The sequence below is a fragment of the Acanthaster planci genome, linkage group LG02 (assembly GCF_054643075.1).
Source record: "Acanthaster planci isolate LZ-2023a linkage group LG02, COTS_SCS, whole genome shotgun sequence".
Lineage (NCBI taxonomy): Eukaryota > Metazoa > Echinodermata > Asteroidea > Valvatida > Acanthasteridae > Acanthaster > Acanthaster planci.
In genome coordinates, this window is record NC_141778.1 from 24,076,483 (window position 1) to 24,099,045 (window position 22,563).

The following is a 22,563-nucleotide window of genomic DNA, read 5'->3' on the forward strand; positions in this document are numbered from 1 at the left end:
GAATAGCAATTCGTGTACCTACTTCTCGATACAAGACTTAGTCCAGGTGCGGTGCCTTTTAATCGACTGCAATATATTCAGAATCGATAATAACATGAAGCATTCTGAATGGATTTGCTCCTTCACTTAAAGTACACAATATATTTGTGTATTAGTAACATCCACAAAACAGATGAATATTTCAAGAAAAAATACTATTGTGAACGATTTCTGTTTGTGGAATTGTTACGATGCGAATTGGTATCGATTTGTTCTTTTCAGTTGAGTCGAATTCACGGGTAACGAATCGAACTTTTTTATTGTGAGCCATTGCGGTAAAAAGCTTTTGTAAATGACGGCGTCTCCTTAACTAGCTGTGGCTACGATCGCTGGCACGATCGTGGTGCTGAAAAAAAAATTGTTAGTTTTTGTCATAGAGCTGGAGAGACGGTACAGTTTTAGCATCTGTATTATATGGACCGTTTGGATCAAGTTAGTTTCAAGGTATGGGGCGAACCATTTGCTTGCTGATTTTCCGTCCATATCCTCCCCGTCGTTGTACGTCAATCCTAGGCCTACTCAGAGCATGCTCTGAGCAAGGTGTATCCATCCGTGCGGGGGGGGGGGAGATCAGTCACCTTAACATGCGTTAAATATATTTAGAATTTATATTTGCATTGTAGGCCTACTTGGCCTAGGCCTACTATTTTTACTAATAGGCCTAGGCCTATTTATGCTGAAGTCAAACATATTCAGCCTGTTGCCATTTAGGCCTGCTAATAGTGCTATGATTAGCATCTTTAGGCTAAAATGCTTTTTTTTAATGCCGGCCTAGGCCTATGCTAAATAAGGCTAATTAAACCTGCTAAATCATGCAATCCAGCTGTCGCTGCTGCTATTCATGAAATTTTTTATAAGCCATGCATGGGGAAATGAAATGAAAATTTTACCATTTTAATTTTTCCCCATGGTGGCATGATTACTCAGTTGGAGCTCATTTCAGTGAAAATTACATGTAGGCCCAGGGTGAGTTGGTTGATGATCGAATGTAGTGTTTAAGCTAGTATTTAGCATTGCATTATTGAATCTGCATATGTACGTGTATATAATTATGCAAATTATAACAATTTAGTTAAATTTTTCAAGGCAGCGTTTTTTTTGGCAGTCTAGACCTAAATTTCCGTATGTGTCTCATCATAGTTCATGATCTAAGATGAAGAAATTCTGCTTTATTGAGTTAGATGTTTTCATTTTCTAAAAGATTTAAACCTCTCATATGGAGAGTGCAACATTTCTTGAATCATATAAATCCTCATATACACCTGCTGTCTTTTCTTTTGTTCTAAAAAAAATGCAGCTGATCTTAACTTTCCGCTTGTTTTGACGAGATGGCAGACAGTGGCATCTGCGGTTATGCAGGAGACACACAGCTTCAGACATGGGAGGATGTTGGACTGAGAGAAGCTTGTGGCGTCTTTGGTTGTGTTGCCACGGGCACCTGGCCAACGCAGCTGGATGTTCCGCACATTATTTCGCTGGGGCTTGTTGGTCTGCAGCACAGGTATGTATCATTTGGGGAGGGCCACTTTATACATGTGGCATAGACACAAATATATATTTTGAGTCACAGATAAAATTCTCACTAACTTGGTAAGAAAAAAGAGTTTCATCCTTTATCATCTGTGAAAATGCAGCCTTGAAATTGACCTTGTCAAGTTTTTCAACAAAATTATGTGACATTAACTGAGTGATTTATTCTTGTATACAGTGCAAATACGAAATCACAATTTTTGAGTGTTACTGAATGATGTTGGTTTCTCTCTTGTTACATTTTCTCGCAGGGGTCAGGAAAGCGCGGGCATCGTCACCAGCCATGGCAGCTCTGCCACCTTCCGCAAGCACCGAGGCATGGGCCTGGTGGGCCAGATCTTCAGTGAAGAGATCCTTGGCAAGCTACACGGTAACCTGGGCATCGGCCACACACGCTATTCAACGGCCGGCACCTCTGACCTCACCAATTGCCAGCCCTTCAATGTGGAGACCCTGCACGGCTGGATCGCTGTTGCTCACAACGGCGAACTGGTCAATGCACTCAGGCTGAGGGAAAGTGTAAGTGAAGTACATGAAATTGTTTTCATCAAATGTTTTGTGAATAGTCAAAAAAAAAACCCAAGTGTCATTGTTAAGTCATCACAAGTCCCTCCAAGTCCACCAGTTCTAGTCCAAGTCACAAGCTATCCATATGATCTGTTACAAAAGTATTCCTTTGTCTCTGGTCTCCTTTGTTAATGACTGGTCTTCCGAAAGCACTTGTAATTGGACTAATGAAGGGACTTGTGATGGACTCAGCTACTACCAAAATCCCCCAAAAAACCAGTCTCATCGCCCAGTAGTAACGCTGCTGTTGTATGAATAGAGGTTTTGCATTGCTGGCATCTCCATGGTGTCTGAAAGGCTGTTGTTATTTTAATGTAGTTACAACGAATGCACAAAAGGTTTATTTAAGCCTGTCCCGTTGAAAAAGAGCTCTTGCCCTCTGAAGACGCGTTAATGCATAACACATGAAGAATTTGACATCCTGAAAGTGAATAATATGCAGATAAGATGGATTGTGTAGTGTTGGGTTGCAATTTGTGTGAAGTCTTGTTTAACCAAATAGTCCTATCAGGGTAAACATACAATATCCCATGGTTAAACATTTTGAAACTATTGTGATGGGTTTCCCCGGAAGGAAAAATTTAGCTAGAGAATTTTTACAGGCTATCTGAAGGACTCTATTCCATGTTTTGTAAAACAAAGCCAAAAACGGTGAATCTTTGTGAATCTCCTTAACCCTACAGATTCTACGACACGGTGTGGGCCTGTCCACGACCTCTGACTCTGAGGTCATCACCCAGCTACTGGCTCGACCGCCCCCCGGCAGCGAGTCGGACGGACCCGATTGGCTGGGACGGATCAAGCAGCTGATGAACGAAACCTTGCTATCCTACTCCCTGCTTATAATGCACGGAGAGAGCGTGTACGCTGTCAGGGACCCATACGGGAACAGGCCGCTATGCATTGGCAAACTGATGGGTGTAGGTTATCTGGGTAAGTTGGCTTTTTTGAATTTGTGCATACCTAATATGTTAGGAAATTAGGAAGATTCCTCCTGAGTCAGGCTTGACCTGTGTCTATTCGCAGAACAGTACTGGATTTCTCCTGGTGAACGGTGCAAAAAGTACACCATACGCCAGGTAAAATCCCTACACCTTCCTTTTTTCTTTCTTTGGTTTTTTCAATTTTTCCATAGGTGAGGAATTTTAAAATTGGTTTGATGTGTCCAATCTCATGTCCATTCAGCCACTTCCAGACATTGAAAAGGAAATGTTAAACCTGTGGCGCCGTTTTCGAGAGTACTACGTGCCATGTAACATTCACAAAAAATAGCCTTTCTCACGTATATTACAAAGTTTCCCTCCCTCCCCCTTGACTGTTGCTTAACACAATATGCCTGTATCATTTCAGTGTAAATGAGAGCATGGGAGATGAATGTGAGTTGCTTCTGCAGTGAAAGAGTTCAAAAAATAATGTGCACTTCAGGAGACTGCTCTGGGTTTAATTACTGTCAGGATGCACTTTTACGATCTGTCTAAAAGTCCCCTTTGGGGGGGACAACACAAGAATGATGTTGTAGCTGTCACAACGTTTGTTTAATAGTCACAACAGCTGTGCATCAAATCTGTGGCGTCACAAATTTTCCATTTTCCAGAATTAACTTGAAAGCACGGATGACTTATTTTAATTTTTTTGCCTACATTGAACAGGAAATTTATTGAGAAGGTTTAATGTATAATGTACATACGTCAATGTGTACTACAAAACCGTGGGACTGGCTCATGGTATTATGTACATGTATAAAACCACCCACAATATTTTTAATGGTTTCAAGAGGATGTGAACAGCCATTTCAATGAACACAGGATGTTCAAAATTGTGACTGTCTCATTTTTCATTTTGTTATTTTTACAAAAAAATTCCTCGTGGCTCTGGATGTGCAGAAACTATGCATACGAAAGATTCTTCTAATGAACTAATTATTTTTGGATATCCGGCTATGGCCATTACTTTTGGATATCCGGCTATGGCCATTACTTTTGGATATCCGGCTATGGCCATTACTTTTGGATATCCGGCTATGGCCATTAGGTATAGTCCCATCATTTACAGCTATCGAGAAATGTAACGGATGAAATTATTATTGAAAAGCATGCTTGGTTTAAAGATATTCGTGGGACTAAACTCCTTGTGAAATTATTCTTTCTGGCAAGCTGTCATTTTGGCACACACAAACATTGAAATGACACGCCCTTGTGTGCAATTTTTAGAATTCTTTGGTTCAGTGCTCAGCATCATATGGCTTCATTCAGCTGAATGAAAATACATTGGGGATGCTAAATTTGGGCACAATTCAAAACATGACTCGGCAACTTTTAATTTGAAATCAAGATCCTAGAATATTTTAATTTTTGTTTCTGAAGTTTCACAGAAAACTTCGTCTGGTTAGTTGTTGGGTACCGTTTTTTGCATTTGAAGCCCTTTTTGGCCTCAAACGAACATAATGCAAAAATAACAAAGTATAGAGTATACCTGTAACTTTCCAACCATATCCACTGTTAGAGTCATTTCCAAATAACAATTTATTTGAATGGAAAACAATGGACATGGCTGAAGAGACTACAGATGGATGACGTTTCATCTATTAAATCCACCTGTTCTTTTTTACCATCGTATAAAAAGCTTAAGATTTTTAAATTGCATAAAGTTAAAATTTGAACTTTCAAGAGGATAGTGTGATAGAGGATGTGTACATGTACATGGTTTTTGCTCTTTCAGATGAGACGAGGGGGTTAAAGTGGCACTCTAAATGTCCATGGGAGAATGGTGGTAGAGGTTTTTATATGTATAGAAAATGAAATGTATTTATTTTCATTCCTTAGCATCAACTTTTCAGCTTGAAAAATTTTAGTGCTGTCCTATAAAAACCAACTGCCAAGCAGCATTCGTCAAATAAAAACTTTTCGGAAAAAAAATTGTCTGTGGTTTTACACAGTGCACCAGTACAATTTCAGACTATTTGATGCTATTGCCTGTCCTTTATGTGTGTACGTACTGTACGTGTATGAAGTCATGTCTGCAGTCTAACTTCATTGTGGCCATGCAGTAACAGTCTTAAATCCTCCAAGTTTTGATAGATTCAGTATTCCTCAGATTAAGATGTGAGTGATTCTGTGAATTGATGAAAGTATTCCATGACAGCTGATCCTCACTGTGCAAAGTGGCCCCACTTATGCAAAATCCAGATCCCAAGTCCAGCAGGGCAGTTAGGGCAGAGTACATGTATTTGTTTAAATACGCATATGAGGTCAGGTCAAGTCAGGTGTCTAGTCTAACATCAATATGGCCAATTGCCTCAAAAGTGATCCAGTGAAGATGGTTTGTGCACGTTCGATGCATGAAATGCCTCAACAGTGATCCAGTGAAGACTGTTTGTGCATGTTTGATGCATGAAATGATCCTATCTCTCAGAAAGGATGATTCAACACTCAATCAATTGCTACTTGGTATTCAGATCCCAAGGATGAGGAGAGCAGCATTGAGGGTTGGGTGGTGTCATCCGAGTCTTGCAGCTTCCAGGCCATCGGGGCGCGGTACTACCGAGAGGTCCAACCGGGAGAGATTGTACAGATCACCAAGCAGGGCATCAAGACGCTAGCCACAGTGCCCAGACCTGACCAGCAACCTCCCGCGTTCTGCATATTTGAGTACGTCTACTTCGCAAGGCCCGACAGCATTCTGGAAGGTAAACAGGAATTTTATTTCAAAAGGTAATGTTTTAACCTTCCAAGTCACATCATAATTCATACTGTGTAGACATGAACCTTAACCCTAACACTCCTCAGTCCTCCAACAGGTGAAGGATTGAGGAGTGTTAGGGTTAATCATGCCTGATTCCAGAAAAGTGCTGATGTAATATTCTGGTACATTTTGTTACGCTGAGCAATCAACAGCAGCTGAATAAGTACTCTTACTGAAACAGTGGGAGCTGGTCCTATCGCACAATGTCACTGTTGGATCCTGTGCTAAGCTGGCAATCTAATATTTCAACTTCCTTTGCATGTACCTCTCAGATTCATGAGTGAAATTAACATAAAAAGAGTTTCATTGATACCCACTTCTACTAGTTAAATGCGTCGTCAGTTAAGAAGGGTTTCTTTTCTTATAACATTAGGTCAGATGGTGCATTCCGTCCGGAGGCGCTGTGGTGAGAGACTAGCCTTGGAAGCCCCAGTAGAAGCGGATCTGGTCAGCACAGTGCCAGAGTCTGCCACACCAGCAGCACTGGGTTACTCCCAGATGGTGAGAGTGATGTGTCTTGAAAGCGGCTTGAATAAAAGTCTAACTGATATTTTACATGTAACTCTTTGAGAACTTTGTAACCTTTAATGTATAATGTTTGTATGATGTGGGTTTTTTTTAAATAAAAGTTTGGCACAAGTTGGGCTGGGCTTAATGAAAGTGGCTATTTGAAAACTGCTTTCAAAGAAATTTGGTGAGGATTGACTGTCAACTGCAAAGACAACAGTTATTAGACTTGAATTTATGAGATATTTAAAGTTTTTGTCTACACAAGAATAAAAAAATTGGAAATAATGACCTCTTCAATGCTTGGGTTGGATTTTACATTATGTTAAGTTCTGTTGGTGTAAAGATTATGTATCAGGTGATTGTTGAAATGCAAATGTAATGAAGAATAAACTTCCTAATAAATTTCCTTTCTGCAGTCTGGTGTCCCGTATACAGATGTCTTGACAAAGAACCGCTACATCGGTCGTACCTTCATCCAGCCAAGCACCCGTCTAAGACAGCTGGGCGTGGCCAAGAAGTTTGGTGCATTAACGGAGAACTTCAAGGGAAAGCGCATTATACTGATAGACGACTCCATCGTCAGAGGAAACACTATTGCACCGATTGTCAAGCTTCTAAAACAGGCTGGGGCAAAAGAGGTAATGAATAACTCTCACAATGGAAAAGATGAATCTAACCTTTAAGCATCTGTAATACCTCTCTCTAGCACCAATTGAAGTTATTCGTGCGTAGAGTTGAGATATCATACATATTTGCAGATGAATAAACTGTTTTGTAGAACTATAATTCTAGACTTGAATGACGTTTGAAATGTGAGAAAAATTGAGGTTTATTTGGTATGAAGTCAACTAGCCTAATTTCAAGACACTCCTAAACAGAATACATTGCCTGGTGGGTTTATAAACTCAGCAAAAGTCGGGTCAGGACAAGTTTACTGGAAGTGATCATTGCATTACATTTTGGCTTTAACCAGTTTTAACCCGTAGATATCTTATGTGCTCATTCAGTTTGTGAAATTGGTCCCCAGTTATCTCAAACCCTCTTCAGACTGTTTCTGCAATTTTCTCAATGCCTCACTGAGTCTCTTTCCACCCCTGTCAAATTCTTTTACACATCTGTCAATACCTCAAGATGTCTGCTTTCCCACCCTCCCTCCTTCTCCCAAGGTCCACATCCGTGTGGCCTCGCCCCCAGTCAAGCACCCCTGCTACATGGGCATCAACATCCCTACCAAGGAGGAGCTGATCGCCAACCGTGTGGAGACGCAGCACCTGGCCAGCCACTTTGGGGCCGACAGTGTGGTCTACCTGTCTGTGGACGGTCTGAGGACGGCCGTGATGGAGGGCATCCAGAACAAGGACGCGTCCTCGCACAAGTCGCGGCACTGCACGGCATGCTTGACAGGGGAGTATCCTGTTGAACTGTCATGGTAGAGGTGAAAACATGGACTTCAGAAACAAGAATGGTTTATTTATCTGAGGATCTTTTTTTTTACAGGGTTTGAAAACTTGGCTTTCACTTTCTTCACCTTCAAACTCTGAGGACATCATTTACCGAGTCCTCAGAGTTGAGACCATCTGTTCAGTGCAGTTCCATGTTTGGGTTACGCCAACATCTGTTCCTCTGTCAAGAGGCTGCAATCTTAAGCAGTTTTATGCATGTGCAACAGTAAGCATTTAACATTGATTGCGGAGCTTAGACAAGACCAAACCAGAGACAGTGAAAACTGAGATTTGGTTAAGGGCTTTGTATATCTTTCTCAGTTTCACCTGATTAAGAATATCATGTGAGTGAAAATGTCAGTTCTTATTAATGTCAACAATGCTAGAGGGTAATTCAGCTGAGAAGTGTGACAATTTCCAACTCTGTTTCTTGGATGGAGTCATGTATTTCACACTCTTAAACAAGTTGAGAGTTCTATGTTAAAATGCTGTGATATTCTGCATTTTCAAGCCTTGTCGACAGCTTTATTTGAAAGAAATTTGGCTAACACTCACTAGTTTCTACTTTTTTAGTACAATAGGTTGTTCAGTACCGTACCTAACAGCCACTCCTTTTAATATTTGTTTATTAAGTGCCTGTTTAGTTACCTTGGCTGTACAGTATACTACTGTCAGTATTTGACAGCATCTTTAATCAAGTCCACTTTGCATAGCATGTTTAGGTCTACATTTTGTACACATCCCATGCCTTGTTGCTGGAAGCGTCGGCTGTGGTGTCAGAAGAAGATTGCTAAAGCACAAAGTCAACTTTGATGTACCTGTTGTAACATGCTGCATAAGAAATGAAGTACAATGTACAGTACGTTATTTCAGCACTGCCACACGAGAAGTATTATTGGTATCTGTAAGATACATGTATCTGGCTGTCTGTCCATATTGTATTGGCTGTCTGTCAGTTTGAATACATTTCCACCATTAAAAGAAGAGTATAAATGTTTTGTCACTCCACCAGTGCGCATTGTCAGTGCATTTTAAAGTTACTTAAAAAATTGCCTGAGAAACTTTGGCCTAAGTACATGTAAATGTTTGTGGTAGCATGCAACCGAAGCTAGTGTACTCATCACTATGCTATCAGAAAAACTGTATGTGTGTTCTTTTCACATTTAATGTGGTCTGAAAAAGTGCTTTGTGGATGCCCTTAGGGACTTGCAAAGTACCAGTCCATTAAAAGCGTTGAGATGCTGTGATGTGTAACTTACTACCACCAACACGTGTATCTGTAGCACACTGAAGGCTTTCTCTGACAGCTTGTTGCACAATTTGAAGAATGCCTAAAGGTCAGAACACTAGTGGATAGGTGTGATGATCCTTACGTGTAGTCCGGAGGGAAAAGTTATACGTTTTTTCAAAAGAAGTGTTCTCTAAGAAAATATTTTCAGAGTGGAATGCATTTTAGGACTAGTGATACCACTATTAAAAGAATTGAAGTGCAGAAATGTTGTGAAGGTTATTAGACGTGACGCTCTGCATGATCATTGTGTTTGAGAAGAAACCTGGTGTCACACTTAATAGCAACAAGTTGACCATATATTTAGATTTTGGAGAATCCACATGAGGAGGTTATTGTCTTGTTGGAGGCATTTTCAGGAAAAATGATGACGTCTCTAGAACTGCAGCTGTGTAAAGAGTTGATGAGGTATACGAGTTTTTTTCCGCATTTCAATGCAAAGTATTGCCAGCTACTCTGTAATAACCATTTTTAAGGGCCATTTTCAATTTTGTTTGTTTCCTAGAATGAGAACAGAGCAAATTGTGACTTTTGGAAACGGATGTAGAATGAGTAAGTGGACTTGCGAAATTTGGGGGCAATTTCCGAAAAAAGTACTGAAATGATCTGACATTTAAGATTCATGGTCTTTACATTGTGTGAAGTGAATGTCACAGGAATTTTTATGGTCAAATGTATTATTCTGTGTCTCGTACATGTTGTCTGTTTCAATTGAGGTGACTTGAGTTCATGTACATGTGGATGTTGAATTTAAAATGTTATTTTCAATCAATTTGAGTGATGTATTTTGCACAAATAGAAATATTTGATTGGTTGTATCAAATATTGTGCGATGTGAATTGATTTTTTTAAAAAGAAACCTTTGACCGCCATTTTGTTTCCTAAGCACACTGAATAATGCTTGTTATCTTCAAGAAAAATTTATAGAAATTGACTGCAATACCTGAAATATTTCTAAAATGGACAAAAAGATGTTTAAGGGGACATGTATGTTAGCAAACAACCTAATTACTTGTCGAAAGAGCTTTCCAGTATGGGAAACACCCTTTCCGTAACAACAGAAATAGATAATTCAATTTTAACAGTAGTCCACTCATTGAAGCAATTTCCATGCCTTATTTAATATTGTTTTGAATGCACCATATGATTTTGTTTGTGTTTTGTACTAAGAGGTTTCATCAAGGTTTTACAAGGTACTAAAGCCTCATTTTTTGTATTCGTATGCAAAAGTAACGTCTTTGTCACGAGCATTCACTTCTAGTTTTGCCATTTCTTTTAGCACCAGAAAAGCCTGTATTTAGTGACTTTGCCCATCTCTGAAATTTAAGGTTGTCCCCCTTTATTTTGTTGGTTCATTTTAAGAAACGTGTGTGTATATTTCACTCTATATTTTCATATGTGTGGAGAAATAAAATAGACTTTGAGAAGACTGAATGTCCACAATAAATCGTAAAGTGCCATTCATTTATTGAGGTGTTCTACTTATCTTAATAAATGGAAACACATAGTCAGTGAGTTACTGTTACAGGAAGACACGAGCACCGCTTCCCCCCCACACTTCACTAAATGCTGCTGGTATTAAGCTTGATTTCAGTTGGCTTGTGTGCTGATGACATCATGCCTTGATAAGCAGGCCCGTAGGCTGGGGAGGGTCAACGGGTTCAAACTAACCCCCAGTTCCGCTTGTTGGTGGTCCTTTTTTTTTTGGACTGAATATTTTAAATAGACCGTAATATTCAGCATACAAGCCACGGCTTATACGTTGATTCTCAAGCTCAAGGTGAGCACGATTCTGCATATTAATGAGTCAATCTCCACATTTCAGGTGTTTCAAAGGGTTTGAAATCAATGTATTTTTGTTAAGTTTATTCAATATTTAAAACTACAGTGTACAAGTCTTACATGCAACCTTTGGTTTGCGACTGACTTGCAGCTTTTCAATGTTATATTGTGAGCTCATTATATAAAGCTCACAGTGATAGGCCTTTATATAAAAATATGTGTTCACAGTGCCAAGAGTTCCACTTTTTGGTTTGACAAACCCCCCCGTCTCTGGTCAGGCAACGGGCCTGATAAGACATGCCTTCTCACAAGACCAAGGAGGAAGGACAAACTTGTGGCTCCAGAAAAAGCATAGATGTAAAACAATGCATGCTTCCATAAGTACGTAGGACTCTAGGGCATTACTGAAAGGTAACAATAAAACTGAAATTACGACAGCAGAATCTATCTAATTCTAGAAGGCACCTGATTTTGGATTTGTAACGAGACGCTGCAGTGGCAAAAAATGAAGCCACAGTCTCCAAATACCAGTCTGGGTCAAACAGAACTTGTGGTAAAAACAGACCCATGCCGTATCAAATATAACTTACATGTACAAATTTATAAAGCAGAATCTTGCCATCTACGTGTGGTTATCAGACTTGGCAAGGAAGTTGCAAGTCAGCACTTATCACTGAAAATGATACCTCTGTTTTATGCAAGACCCACAACCTGAAAGTCATTTTCTGATGAGCTTTTCCAACTCCTCAATCTCCTTTGGACACTCTGCCGAAAGAATTTCCGGGCCCTTGTCCGTAATGAGAATGTCGTCCTCGATGCGGATGCCAATCCCCCGGTACTTGGCGGGTGCACTGGTGTCCAACTCTGGAATGTACAGACCTGTGACAATGACCAGAGGAACAGGCCAAATAATTCAGGGAACCTGCAGTCATATAGACTTATCCACTGACCAGAAATGGGAACTGCTTCTGCAGAGGGGCCACATTTAGAGCAGGTTGCGCCTGCCCACCAAATGCCTCATCAAACTAATAGGGTACTGTCTGTGATTTGCCAAAATGCACATAAATGTACAGCTCTAACTTTGACAATGTACGTGACAAACACGTGTGCAGCCCCAGAAGTGACGGCACCTTCTTGCAAAAGGGAATAAATATCTGCTTGGCATATAAATGTGCATTTAAGACTGGCTCAGGAGAGTGAACAAGAGTAATGCCAGAGTCGCAGGCGAGGACATTAGCGGCAATCTCTCTCCGAGCACATATTAATTCCCATTAATAAATACCTTTTTAACCATACGCTGCCACGTTTAATTAGAAGTTGCATGATGAGTTCCCGGGGGATTTTTAAGATTTTCCATTTTCATAATTCTTCAAAAATTCATAACTTCATTTACTGGACGTTTACACCCACATGAATGACTGTCTGGTGGCTACTCTAAACTGACAGGCGACATCTATTGATACCAGAGTATTGCAGCCAGGCCTGCCGCCTTGTAAAGAGAGCCCAGTACGGTGTTGTGTAATTTCCTTTGTTCCAGAAATTGGCTTGGTGCACTGCTGGCGTCTTTTTAATGCGGCCAGATAGTGTGCAACGGTACTGTATCGCTCATCGCTGGAGCGTTTTTGTCCCTGGTGATAATCTGCTTTCCCTGAATGCCGCAAACAGTGGTATACTGTTTCAAAACAATGACGGATTACCTCCGCTATTGACAGCTGAAAAAAATGTTGGCAATTCCAACAGCTCGGTCTTTTGTTCCGAGTACGGTCTTTTGTTTCAAGGCCTAGCTCCTTTGTCTGATTTCGGGCTCCCCCAGCTATGCGTATAAACCTAAGGTCGCCAGCACGAAGTGGTTAATCATAGAGTCAAAAGAAGTCAACATATAATGGATTTACAGCAATAGTTTTCTGGCATTTTACTTTCATTTTCCCACACACCCCTGTCCATTTTATGGAATATTCTTTGTGCAAATTGTCCAATTGGCGCGCACATGGTGAGCCATGTGCACACAGACTGTTGACCAATCAAAATTGATTAAACTGTCTTGTATCCAGGTATCAATGCATAATTTACACAGTGGGCATTATCACTTCTCGGCGGGCATTACCAAATGTTAATACACAGTCAAAATGCATGTTGTTGTATAGGAAAACTGTCTGAGGTATTTATGAATATATCTAATGGACTTATCTTTCTGTAACACTTTATTCATGTGACCGCTCATTAAAACAACCTTTGAAGTCAATGTAACTGCTTCCATAAATATTACATAAAAATCTGGCACAGAATTTAGCAACAAGTACACACTCCTCTGATTTGACTCCACTTTGACAATCTGCTCGCTTAAAGTCACCGTTAAATTCCTCAGGTTGAGGACATACATGACTTTGTGTGTAACAAGTGATTTGATGATCAACAAATGAAACTTGACCTGGTTCGATAGTGACCACCATGCCGTGCTGTAGCTGGCTGCTGCGAGATATGCGTCCAGTGTCATGGGTATCCATGCCCAGGTAATGGCCGACATGATGCGGGCAGTACTGCTTGGCCATCTGTGATAAGGTTAGACAAAAGAAAAAATAAGTTAATTAGAAATCTTCGAAGGGGGATCTGGTCAGTTGAGGTCAAATTGTTTTATACCGGTCTTGATTTTGATCCATTCTGGTAGATTGGTAGTAACATAAATTTTGAATCTAGTCCCTTTAAAAATAAAATTAATGTTAAAGGGAAAACTTGAAGAATATACATTGTATTAGGATTTACAGTATTTGGTGGAAGTCTCAAACAAAGTAGGCTTGAAAAGAGGAACTCTGAAACAGAGCAGAATTGACTTTTCTATGGAAACCAATACAGTTGAAAATGAAAAGCTTTTGTAATATGTTTAGATTTTATAACAACCTATATTGAAATAATAATACTTTGATGAAATTTTTTGGCAGCAAGAACATTCATCCATGAAAGGCGTTGTTGCAAAAAGATTCACTTTTATAAATTGGTTCTCATTTTTCTCTTCCCTTCACGCAGTGACAGCCCAAAATCGATTAGCAAATATATACACAGACCATCAGTCAGTTTTTACTGGTAATGCACAAAATCCACATATATCCTAGGTAAGCAGGCAAAATTGGCTCGTGGTTGACTAATGATCGAACCTTGCCACAGAAGTCCAAGTCTATCCATACCTTGCAGATTTCCCATTCTGCTAGTCCTGATGGTAAGATCCTCATTTCCTGCAGGCGTTTGCCAAGCTCCGCCAGCATAAAATGATACACTTGGTCTAGTGTCCCGCCCACCGTGCACATCTCGATGCAGTCCTTCTGCACGTCCAGAATGGCTTGGTACAGCTGGGCCTGGGGATCCGTGAACCGACCATTGACAGGCCAAGTCCGCGTGATGTCACTGGCATAGCCGTGGTACTCGCAGCCAGCATCCATGAGCACCAGCTCATTGTTCAAGATCTCCTGGTTGTTGCTGATGTAATGGAGGGTGTTGGCTCTATTCCCGCCTGCTATGACGGGCGGGTAAGCGAGGAACTCAGCCCCCCTGATGCGACAACTGTAGTCCAGCTTGGCATACAAGATTGATTCGTTGATACCCGGCTGTGAGAATTCCATGACGTCTTTGATAGCGTTAGCAGCGACAGAGGCCGATGTCTGCATTAAGTTTTGCTCTGCAGGGGACTTGATAACCCTCTGCGACTGGAGAACATTCTCCAGGATGTTAACGGGGTGTCCCCTGTTGCGACACTGCTGGACAAAGGTCTCCTGTACTTCTTTGTGAAGTGCGGCATGGGGCGGCTTGAAGACGTCATACCATGCCACCAGCTCGCTCTTGCTATTGGCCAGGCTATGGAGCTTCTCACTGAAATCGCCGATCGGCTGGCATTCATGGATGCCCAGGAACTGGAGGGCTCCCTCAGTGCCCGCCCGCGGTCCATCCCAGAGTTCCCGCTCCGGGTCCCGCTGCTGCACAAACAGCGTCGCCTTGTGCTCAGGCAAATTCCTCCCAAGGATGCTCTCCAACACCAATGCGCTATCTGGCTCCTGAAAGCCTGTCAGGTACAGGAAACTCGTATTCTGCCTGAACGGATACGGAATATCATCAGTCATGTATTTCTTGTCAGCGGACAGGACAACCACAACGTGTTCACTGCCACTAGCACTGCTGAAAGACCGTCCAATGGCTGACATAAGATCAGTGCGCCTGTCCATGTACTCCTGTCGCGTGATCTCTGGGGTGATTTCATTTGTCTTCAGTAGGTGCTTGTGGGTGAAGGGAGTTGGTTGACCCAAGTATCTCTTTGGGAGAAAGATGCCATCTTGTTGACTAAGGTGCCCTGCAAATGTACAAGTAACAACACACCTTATACTTGATTTGATTTTGCTCACACCACTTGTGCGATCATCATTGATTAAAACTGTATTTTTGAACATAAGAGCTATATCTTTTAGCTTGTGATAGCTTTGAAGTTATGTTTGGCAAGTACATCTAATCAATTTTAAACTGAAATATTACGTGCCCGTGTCCAGCAAAACAAATGCAATACCATACAAAAATTCAATTCAATTCAAACACATTTATTCCATACCATGATGAGATGTGGGCCTACAGTACATAAATAAAAATGACGAACACTGAAAAATAAAATACCATAATGACTAACATTTGAGCACGTTTGGGATGCAGTTAATCTCTTTAACATTAATCAGCTTTCGATATGTATTTCCTCACATGAGCTCGGCTATAGTATTGCGAGTCGAAACCTCTCACCCAGAGTCTAATGCACGGAGGATTCCTTGTCACTGATAAACATGATAAACCATAAGTCTTATCGCAAATGCTGCATGGGTGATTTTTCACAATGGTATAAAGGCATTGTGGGAAGGAAAAAGGAGCAAACATTGAACCTTTTGCCTTCTACCATTGTACAAAATCACTAATATGCAGTAGGGCACTACTTGCAATAAGGCTTATCTCTTGATGACCATGAACAGGGGAAGAGTTCCATATAAAAGTGCAATTTGGGAGGGAAAAAACCAAGTTGATTACTTGGAAAACACAGAATTTTTCAGGCAAGTCCCATAGGGTTTGTGCAGAGGGCGTCAAGTGGGGTGCGTAATGGAACTCTTTCCCTCAAACCGTGGTGTCAAAATGGCATGATTATGAAAATGTAATTTTCTCTCAGTCTCTGCCAGTAAATTTAAAACCGATCAAGCATTTATTGAAATCCTACCATAACAAGTGCATAAAAGTCTACCGTGGCTCTTTATTACGTTCAAGATTTTGGTGTTTTTAGGATGATTCCAAGCGATTAACAGCTTAGCTGTTCGTCCAAGACATATCAATCTAGCCATCTTGTTTCGACCGGTACTGGCCCGCTACTACTGTACAAACACTTAACGTACGTAATGAGATCATAGCTCAAGGTCTTCTTATTAGTCTCCGTTGGGTCAAACACATGTATATCGCACGTGTTTGTTTACGCATACAATAGTCTTAATTCAAGATACGGGCGAATGGGAGGGCGCCCTTCAAGTTTTGCCGAGCAGCAGCAAAAAAAAAAAAAAGCGCAGCGGCGGGCAAACTGTTCAAATTGAGCTAATCTCTTATGAATTCTTTTGCTCATTGATGTCTTTCAACTCCAGTCATATGTTTATCAAGCTGACGTATCAAGCTTGGTTCCACTTTAAAGTGCAAGCTCATAAATCATAAACTTCGTTGTGCTGTCTGGGGACTTGTATGAAGTCTAATCAACTCTCGGTCAAATAATATTAAACATTATCTTGCTTGTACCATGATTCCTTGCGTTTGGCGCGATACGTGAATAAAAATGGCCACCGAAACAGACGACCGGCTTAACAGAAGTGACAGACACAGAAAGGTGTTTTTATGTTTCTGGACTTATTACCTGTAGAGTTTTCAGTTTTTCTTTTGAAGTTAATGATATTGGTCAAGAATTTTAAAGGAAGTGACAGAAATCTATAAGGATAGGCCTATTTAAAACACACTGGGTCTCCTTCGTCTTGTTTGAAATGTAACTTCTGTCATGCCTGTAGTGTAGGCATGCGCACAAGCACACTTCCACTGAGCACTGCAGTTAGTTGCATGAGTCGCTTCGGGCCGTTCTTTTCTCCATGCAGTGATAACTGACTTTGCGCCCTGAAAGTTTGTCCGAAATCCAAAAATGCCGGCGTCAGGAAATTGGGCTCGAGTCCAGGTGAGTGTTCCCTAATGTGGCGCACTTGAAAAAATTCATAAAGTTGATAAATTCTTGTAAAGCATCATTCCTTCAGTTCACCTACCCATCTACAAGCGTATGAGAAAATTATTTGCATATTTTTGAGCAGATTCTAAAGTGTTCATTCTGCGTGTCAGAAAAATTTGGAAAATTGGGTAAAAATAAAATTTCGTCAGAACTTTTTAGCAGATACACAAAATTGAGATTTATGAATTAGAATAAAAGGAATTTGATGAAGTTTTACTGATTGTGAAATTTAAGGTAAAAATATTGCTCTGTTAAGACACGAGAGGCAAAAATGAAAGTGCGCCACATTGGGGGAAGTGCCACGTTAGGGTACATCAACTATGAATAGGCCTAGGCTACTTCAAACAATGTAATGACAGCACGATGAATGTTTATCATCAGACCGTGATCATTGTTTTGGGCCTAGGTAGCATGGCTAGCAAAAATTCCAAAAAGAAATGAAGACTTTTGTTCTGGAGGCCCTGTTCTGAGGTAATGAGCCCACGTTTAGCCCCATAAATCGTGTGAATCATGGGGCCCAGGGCACTGAACTAGGCTCAGGCCTAGCCCAGGTTGGACATTGTCTTTATTTTCAATAGGACTGACGTTTAGGGTATAAAGTCCTCCTGCCGTAGCGAAATTTTTTGGATTTTTTTTCTCATATTTTTACCTGAGGGAGGCAGCTCATATGTCGTTCACAAGTGCCTTGTATCCCGAATTCCATAAATGCTGTGTTGAAATTACTAAATATGCCCACAGACAATGTATTTTGCAGGAAATTTTGTGCAACTCCATGCTTTCCGTCGTGATTCATGAACGATCTATGTTTGTCTGGTAGTACGCGGTTGCGCATGTGCAAAATGCATAGCAACTGACCGCCCCTTACACACGTGCGGATGACATGACACTCAAAACATGCGAGTGGGAAGAAAACTCTCAGGTATCATGTGTAAGGGGCAAGTGGTTGCTATGCATTTTGCGCATGTGCAACTGCATACTTCTAGATAAACATAGATCGCTCATGAATTATGACGTAAAGTTGCACTAAATTTCCTGCGAAGTACGTCGTTTGCAGGTGTATTTATAAACATATAACAACGTATTTACACTACAACTTTGATCAAATGAAAGGCAAGCACTGTCGCCAACCAAATCTTGTCGTGCACTGGAGTGCTGCACCGGCCTGCTTGGCAAAATTAGTTTTCCCTCTAGAGTTGCCTTCAGCATGAGTCCGACTGAGATCAGCATCCAATCAAAATTTGTTTTGCATGGCCATTTATGACATCATTGGCCTAATATGGAACAAACGGGCATGGCTATTGGAGATTGGCAAACATAATGCTAAATCCGAATAAACATTTATATGTATATTAAGCACAATTGGATGTAGTGAGAATGTAGAATGATTGTGCAGCAGAAATGCCATATGTTGTGTGTTCTCGGTCGATTATTAGTGGATTCTCACCTTGTGCTTTTCACAACATCGCGTGATGCAGGGCCATCATAAGTTTACTGTACATGTATATGTACAGTTGTAGTACGTGTGTGCATGCCAAGCGCATGTGCCGAGTGCCGATGCAGCATAACTTGTTATTCATTTTTCATTGTGTTTGCTTTTTTATCAAGGTTTCTTGTGTGCATTCCGGGCACTGTCAATGCTGTATTATAGCCAAACATCCGTACCGACCTGTTTGGTTCAGTTCAAAAGTGCCACGTTTAATTATTTATGGATCGGTTCGGCCGCAGTACTATCAGTGATAAAAAGTGCATCGATACATGAACCACAGGCATAAATCGTATATAAGAGATTGACATCAACTACACAATTTGTTGGGGTCTTTTTCACACATGATGCTTGTGTGCTGCATGTACACCGTGGCATGTACTTATGGGGCCGAGGCACGATATATCATGCTGGTTGGCTGTGAGAAATTTCGCCATCCCAGCATTTTGACAAATGTTGCCATGTGAGAGCAATTAAATTCCCTGTTGCCATTCAATTTGCAAAATATGTAGAGCCTTACATGTATTTATTAAGTTGAACTACATGAAGTACTCTTAGCCAATCAAGAGCCAGAACCCATGGGTGAGCAGTAATAATATGCACCTGTTATCGCTCCATGCGGAGGTGTGAGAATGCAGCTTTTTAGCTGATTTCAGCAGTTTTTGTTAAGGTTTTTTTGTACACCTGATCTGTATGGGAACTTTTTACATTTCAGCTTTTTGCGATCTGTTTTCAGCTTTAGTTTTAGGTGCAAGTGGCCTCCCACACCCCTGTTCATGTCATGTTGCACTGATTTTTCAGAGGAATGAGAGGATGACACCATGAAGGCTGTGACAGTGGAAGGGAGATTCTCATGCCACCATTGCTCCAAGAAATGCCACAAATCCCATGTCGGACACATCAAACCTGCTGTCCTCTTCAAGAGCAGTGAGGTGTCAAGTTCTGTCACACAGCACCAATGCTTTTCAGCACTTCTTGAAGAGAAAGTGTGTGACGTAGATCTGGGACCTGTAGACCAAAACTGGTTTGAAAAGGCACTCAACAATGAAATAGGTGAGTTTAAAAGTCCCCCCAAAAAGCTTTGTTTTAGATTGTTTGAGTTAAAGATTAACAGTAATTTACTAAATCCTCTGGAATTGGCATTGTGTGGAAAACCAACAGAGTTTTCTTCAGACTTAAATCTTCAAGAGGACTTCAAAATTCATGTAAAATAACAGTACTTGGTTCTACCCTTCTAAATCCTAATTCCTAGAAAAATTTCTGGTGGATTTGAAAACACCTGGATATGCTGATAAAATGTGATATGTTCAGAATATGTTGTTTTGGTTATGTGAATTGATGCATGTATCGTTTTGTTTTTAGGTGTGAAGGAACTGCCAGACAAGGAGTTACAAGAACACTGCACTCATGAGCTTGAGTCCCAGAAGTTGGCTGGAGATATTACTGAAACACCTGTAAGGCATCATTACACAAGGGACAAGGTAGTCTTTCAATTTGTTCATCAGAAAAAGTGTTTTAATCATTAACCCTGACAATCCTGGATTCTCTAATTTTGAATACCATTTTGCATACACCCCAGGGTTTTTTAGATATTGAATATAGTGGTGGGAGAAAACCCTGTTTTGAAGAAGTGGTTATCTGAAGGTTATTTGAAGGCCCAAGCAACTCACGTGGTGTTACGATCCGATAAACTCCAAACTATTTAAGAATAGTAATTATTGTAAAGCTTGAATTTTATCCGATGCAACGAAGAAATCAAAGAAGATCACACTGATATACGACACAAATAAACAGTTTAAGTTAATGATAACGTTCAGACGTTACACTGGTCAAAAAAACTTGTTCTTCTGGGCAAAAGGATAAGAATGCAGAGTGGAAACAGATGCAAGCTCGGCTCATCCAACCAGGAAAATAGAAGGCAGGCCTACCAGGCTAGAATTCACAAAAACATCATTTAAAATGTCAGTATTTTTGGATTGTTTGCAATGATTCCAGTACAGTTGTGTAACGGTTTTTACGTTTGCTCATGTGCCTTGTCATGGGGGGCAGTCCATCCGTTGCATTACTGTTTGGGCTTGTCTGTTTACAGTAGTTTCTGAAAGTCCCATAACTGCTATTGCGACATAGGATAATTCTGAATTGGGACACATGGGGTATGCGGTATCTAACAGTTCATAGTGACAAGTCATTAAATGCACACCACAGATTAGAGGCGCCCATCGGCTCATCTTGCTGTGCATGCAGCGCTGAAATGATGGTTTAAATGCATGAATTGGATTGTTGCGTGATGATAGCGCCATGGTTGTGCTTACAAGCAGCCAGTCTGTTGTGGTTAAGCACTATCAAGTGGGATACCTCTTGATCGATCAAAGACAATAAATTTGTAAGGTGAATGTCAGTCACTTTTTGTTGTTACTGGTTTCGGATAACTGGTTTTGAAATTTGGAACTGGATTGTAGAATCAAAACCTGATAACCGAAAATCCGGATTTGAGTCCCACTACTAGGTGAATAACTTGTTGGATTTATTGAATTACTCTACGCTTGTTACACAGATGCTCTCTGAAAAATACCACACATTAGACTTGTATACAAGTCCAATGCAAGTACACTCTATATGTATTTTAGACAAGCTTTCTTTGAAGTAAATTGTCCCATTTGAACTGCATTAGTTTTTAGATGTAAAAGCATCTGGTAGGGTTTAAAATAGCCAAATATAAATATCCTTGTTAATGTAAAGTTCTCTTTCTGGGAAGACCAGTAAAGTTTTTCTAATTCTTAAAGGAAATTCAAACTGGCTGCATTGCTCTGTTGCACTGTTGTGTGTTCACGTGCAACGTATATATGAATATATTCATTTGTGAGGTACTCCAGTAATTAATGTTTTATTCACATATTTCATTATTCATAATTTCTTGATTTGTAGTATTACCCATCGACAACTCAGCTCATAACATCTCCTTGCCTGTTCACTCCCGACGAGCGACATCCTATTTCACAACAAACTAAGAAAGAGCTTGATGAAAGGCAAGCATCATTTTCCACTTTGCAGCATGCTGCCAGAAACGGTGAGTGTTCCAACAGGTTGGTGGTTAAATACACATCTGAGGACTTGAGCAATTTTGTTGCTTCTGCTGAAAATAAGGCACACAAGACAAATGGTCCACTTTCACAGTGTTGTGTTTGGCATTGTATTTATTGCTTGTGTGGCAGACATCAGCCCTGCAACTCCCAGCCTGATCCCAATAACTCCCAACCTGCCAGCAGAGAAGCGGAACCCGGCAACATGGACACCTGCTGAGCTAGATGCTGGCCTGTTGTCACAGGGCGGGGATCATGACCAAGAGGATCCCAGCCTGGATGGGTGGTGCCCTGCCCACAAGCAGACCACGCCCACTTTCATGAAGCAGCTGTTTAAAACTCCCTCCACTGTGTCCAAACTGGACAACTATGCTTTTGCCACACCTGGGCAGTTTTTGGTGAGTTCTGTGACAAGGATTATTGCTGTCCAATTTTGCTTTTGTGTTTTGAGACATTTTTGCCAGTATACTCCTGAACCCAGTTTTAAAGAGCTGCTGAGTAGAAAACACAATTAATGTTGAAAGTAATGTACCCCTTTCTGTAATGTTCAATGACATAAAAATTTTTAGCGGCAAACAACAACCTATGTCAAAACAGTTATTAACCACTTCTTATCTTCCATCACATCATGTGAGCAATACTGTTCAAGGAGCATTGATATTTCATTTCTCACGCAAAATTTCCAGACTTGTTGATGCAGGGATTTGTTGAGGTAAGCATTTATGCATTCTGTCAAACAAATATTGATTGGTCACGTCTGTGCAATGGGGAAAATAACTTCATTGGGTAACGTATGGCTTGTTCCATTCCACTTGGCTTTGCTTCAGGGAATGGAACAT

General features: G+C 40.7%; 3 protein-coding genes across 8 annotated transcripts in view; 2 read left to right on the top strand and 1 right to left on the bottom strand.

The window, feature by feature from the left end:
- The first annotated feature begins 149 nt into the window (after positions 1 to 149).
- Positions 150 to 10,551, top strand: LOC110988625 (amidophosphoribosyltransferase-like). Of its 3 annotated transcripts, none has more exons than XM_022252339.2 (8): positions 150 to 483; positions 1,368 to 1,540; positions 1,821 to 2,088; positions 2,820 to 3,069; positions 5,591 to 5,821; positions 6,251 to 6,378; positions 6,804 to 7,025; positions 7,554 to 10,551. In XM_022252339.2, exons 1-8 carry the CDS (start codon positions 454 to 456, stop codon positions 7,818 to 7,820), a joined length of 1,569 nt encoding a protein of 522 aa, XP_022108031.1. In that variant the 5' UTR covers positions 150 to 453; the 3' UTR covers positions 7,821 to 10,551. The 3 variants fall into 3 exon arrangements, with proteins under 3 accessions (XP_022108031.1, XP_022108032.1, XP_086988989.1); XM_022252340.2 differs by having other exon boundaries at positions 157 to 483; positions 1,337 to 1,540; XM_087132863.1 differs by lacking the exon at positions 150 to 483 and adding an exon at positions 623 to 1,005 and having other exon boundaries at positions 1,337 to 1,540.
- Positions 10,552 to 10,553: 2 nt separating this feature from the next.
- On the bottom strand, positions 10,554 to 16,431 carry xpnpep3 (X-prolyl aminopeptidase 3). Of its 3 annotated transcripts, none has more exons than XM_022252389.2 (4): positions 16,302 to 16,431; positions 14,079 to 15,232; positions 13,328 to 13,448; positions 10,554 to 11,778 (listed from the first exon to the last, which is right to left on the bottom strand). In XM_022252389.2, exons 1-4 carry the CDS (start codon positions 16,312 to 16,314, stop codon positions 11,618 to 11,620), a joined length of 1,449 nt encoding a protein of 482 aa, XP_022108081.2. In that variant the 5' UTR covers positions 16,315 to 16,431; the 3' UTR covers positions 10,554 to 11,617. The 3 variants fall into 3 exon arrangements, with proteins under 3 accessions (XP_022108081.2, XP_022108083.2, XP_022108080.2); XM_022252391.2 differs by having other exon boundaries at positions 16,170 to 16,308; XM_022252388.2 differs by lacking the exon at positions 16,302 to 16,431 and adding an exon at positions 16,130 to 16,295.
- A 258-nt stretch (positions 16,432 to 16,689) lies between these two features.
- The window catches only part of brca2 (BRCA2 DNA repair associated), a 30,445-nt gene continuing 24,571 nt past the window's right edge, over positions 16,690 to 22,563 (top strand). The window contains exons 1-6 of one of the 2 annotated variants that reach the window (XM_022252366.2): positions 16,711 to 16,777; positions 17,037 to 17,113; positions 19,446 to 19,697; positions 20,007 to 20,125; positions 21,570 to 21,711; positions 21,857 to 22,122. In XM_022252366.2, coding sequence (XP_022108058.2) covers positions 19,466 to 19,697; positions 20,007 to 20,125; positions 21,570 to 21,711; positions 21,857 to 22,122 — 759 coding nt within the window. In that variant the 5' untranslated portion in view covers positions 16,711 to 16,777; positions 17,037 to 17,113; positions 19,446 to 19,465. Of the gene's footprint in view, positions 16,778 to 17,036; positions 17,114 to 19,445; positions 19,698 to 20,006; positions 20,126 to 21,569; positions 21,712 to 21,856; positions 22,123 to 22,563 lie in introns of both variants that reach the window. The other variant, XM_022252364.2, reaches the window with a different exon arrangement.

Excerpts from the sequence above, each read along its gene's own strand:
- LOC110988625 (XM_022252339.2), top strand. The coding sequence starts at position 454 with ATGGACCGTTTGGATCAAGTTAGTTTCAAG. Across the intron at positions 3,070-5,590 it reads GATGGGTGTAGGTTATCTGG|ATCCCAAGGATGAGGAGAGC; the intron begins GTAAGTTGGCTT and ends CTTGGTATTCAG. Across the intron at positions 7,026-7,553 it reads AACAGGCTGGGGCAAAAGAG|GTCCACATCCGTGTGGCCTC; the intron begins GTAATGAATAAC and ends CCTTCTCCCAAG.
- xpnpep3 (XM_022252388.2), bottom strand. The coding sequence starts at position 16,250 with ATGGCTAGATTGATATGTCTTGGACGAACAGCTAAGCTGTTAATCGCT. Across the intron at positions 15,233-16,129 it reads ACTTTTATGCACTTGTTATG|GGCACCTTAGTCAACAAGAT; the intron begins GTAGGATTTCAA and ends GTACATTTGCAG. Across the intron at positions 11,779-13,327 it reads GGTGGTCACTATCGAACCAG|GTCTGTACATTCCAGAGTTG; the intron begins GTCAAGTTTCAT and ends TCATTGTCACAG.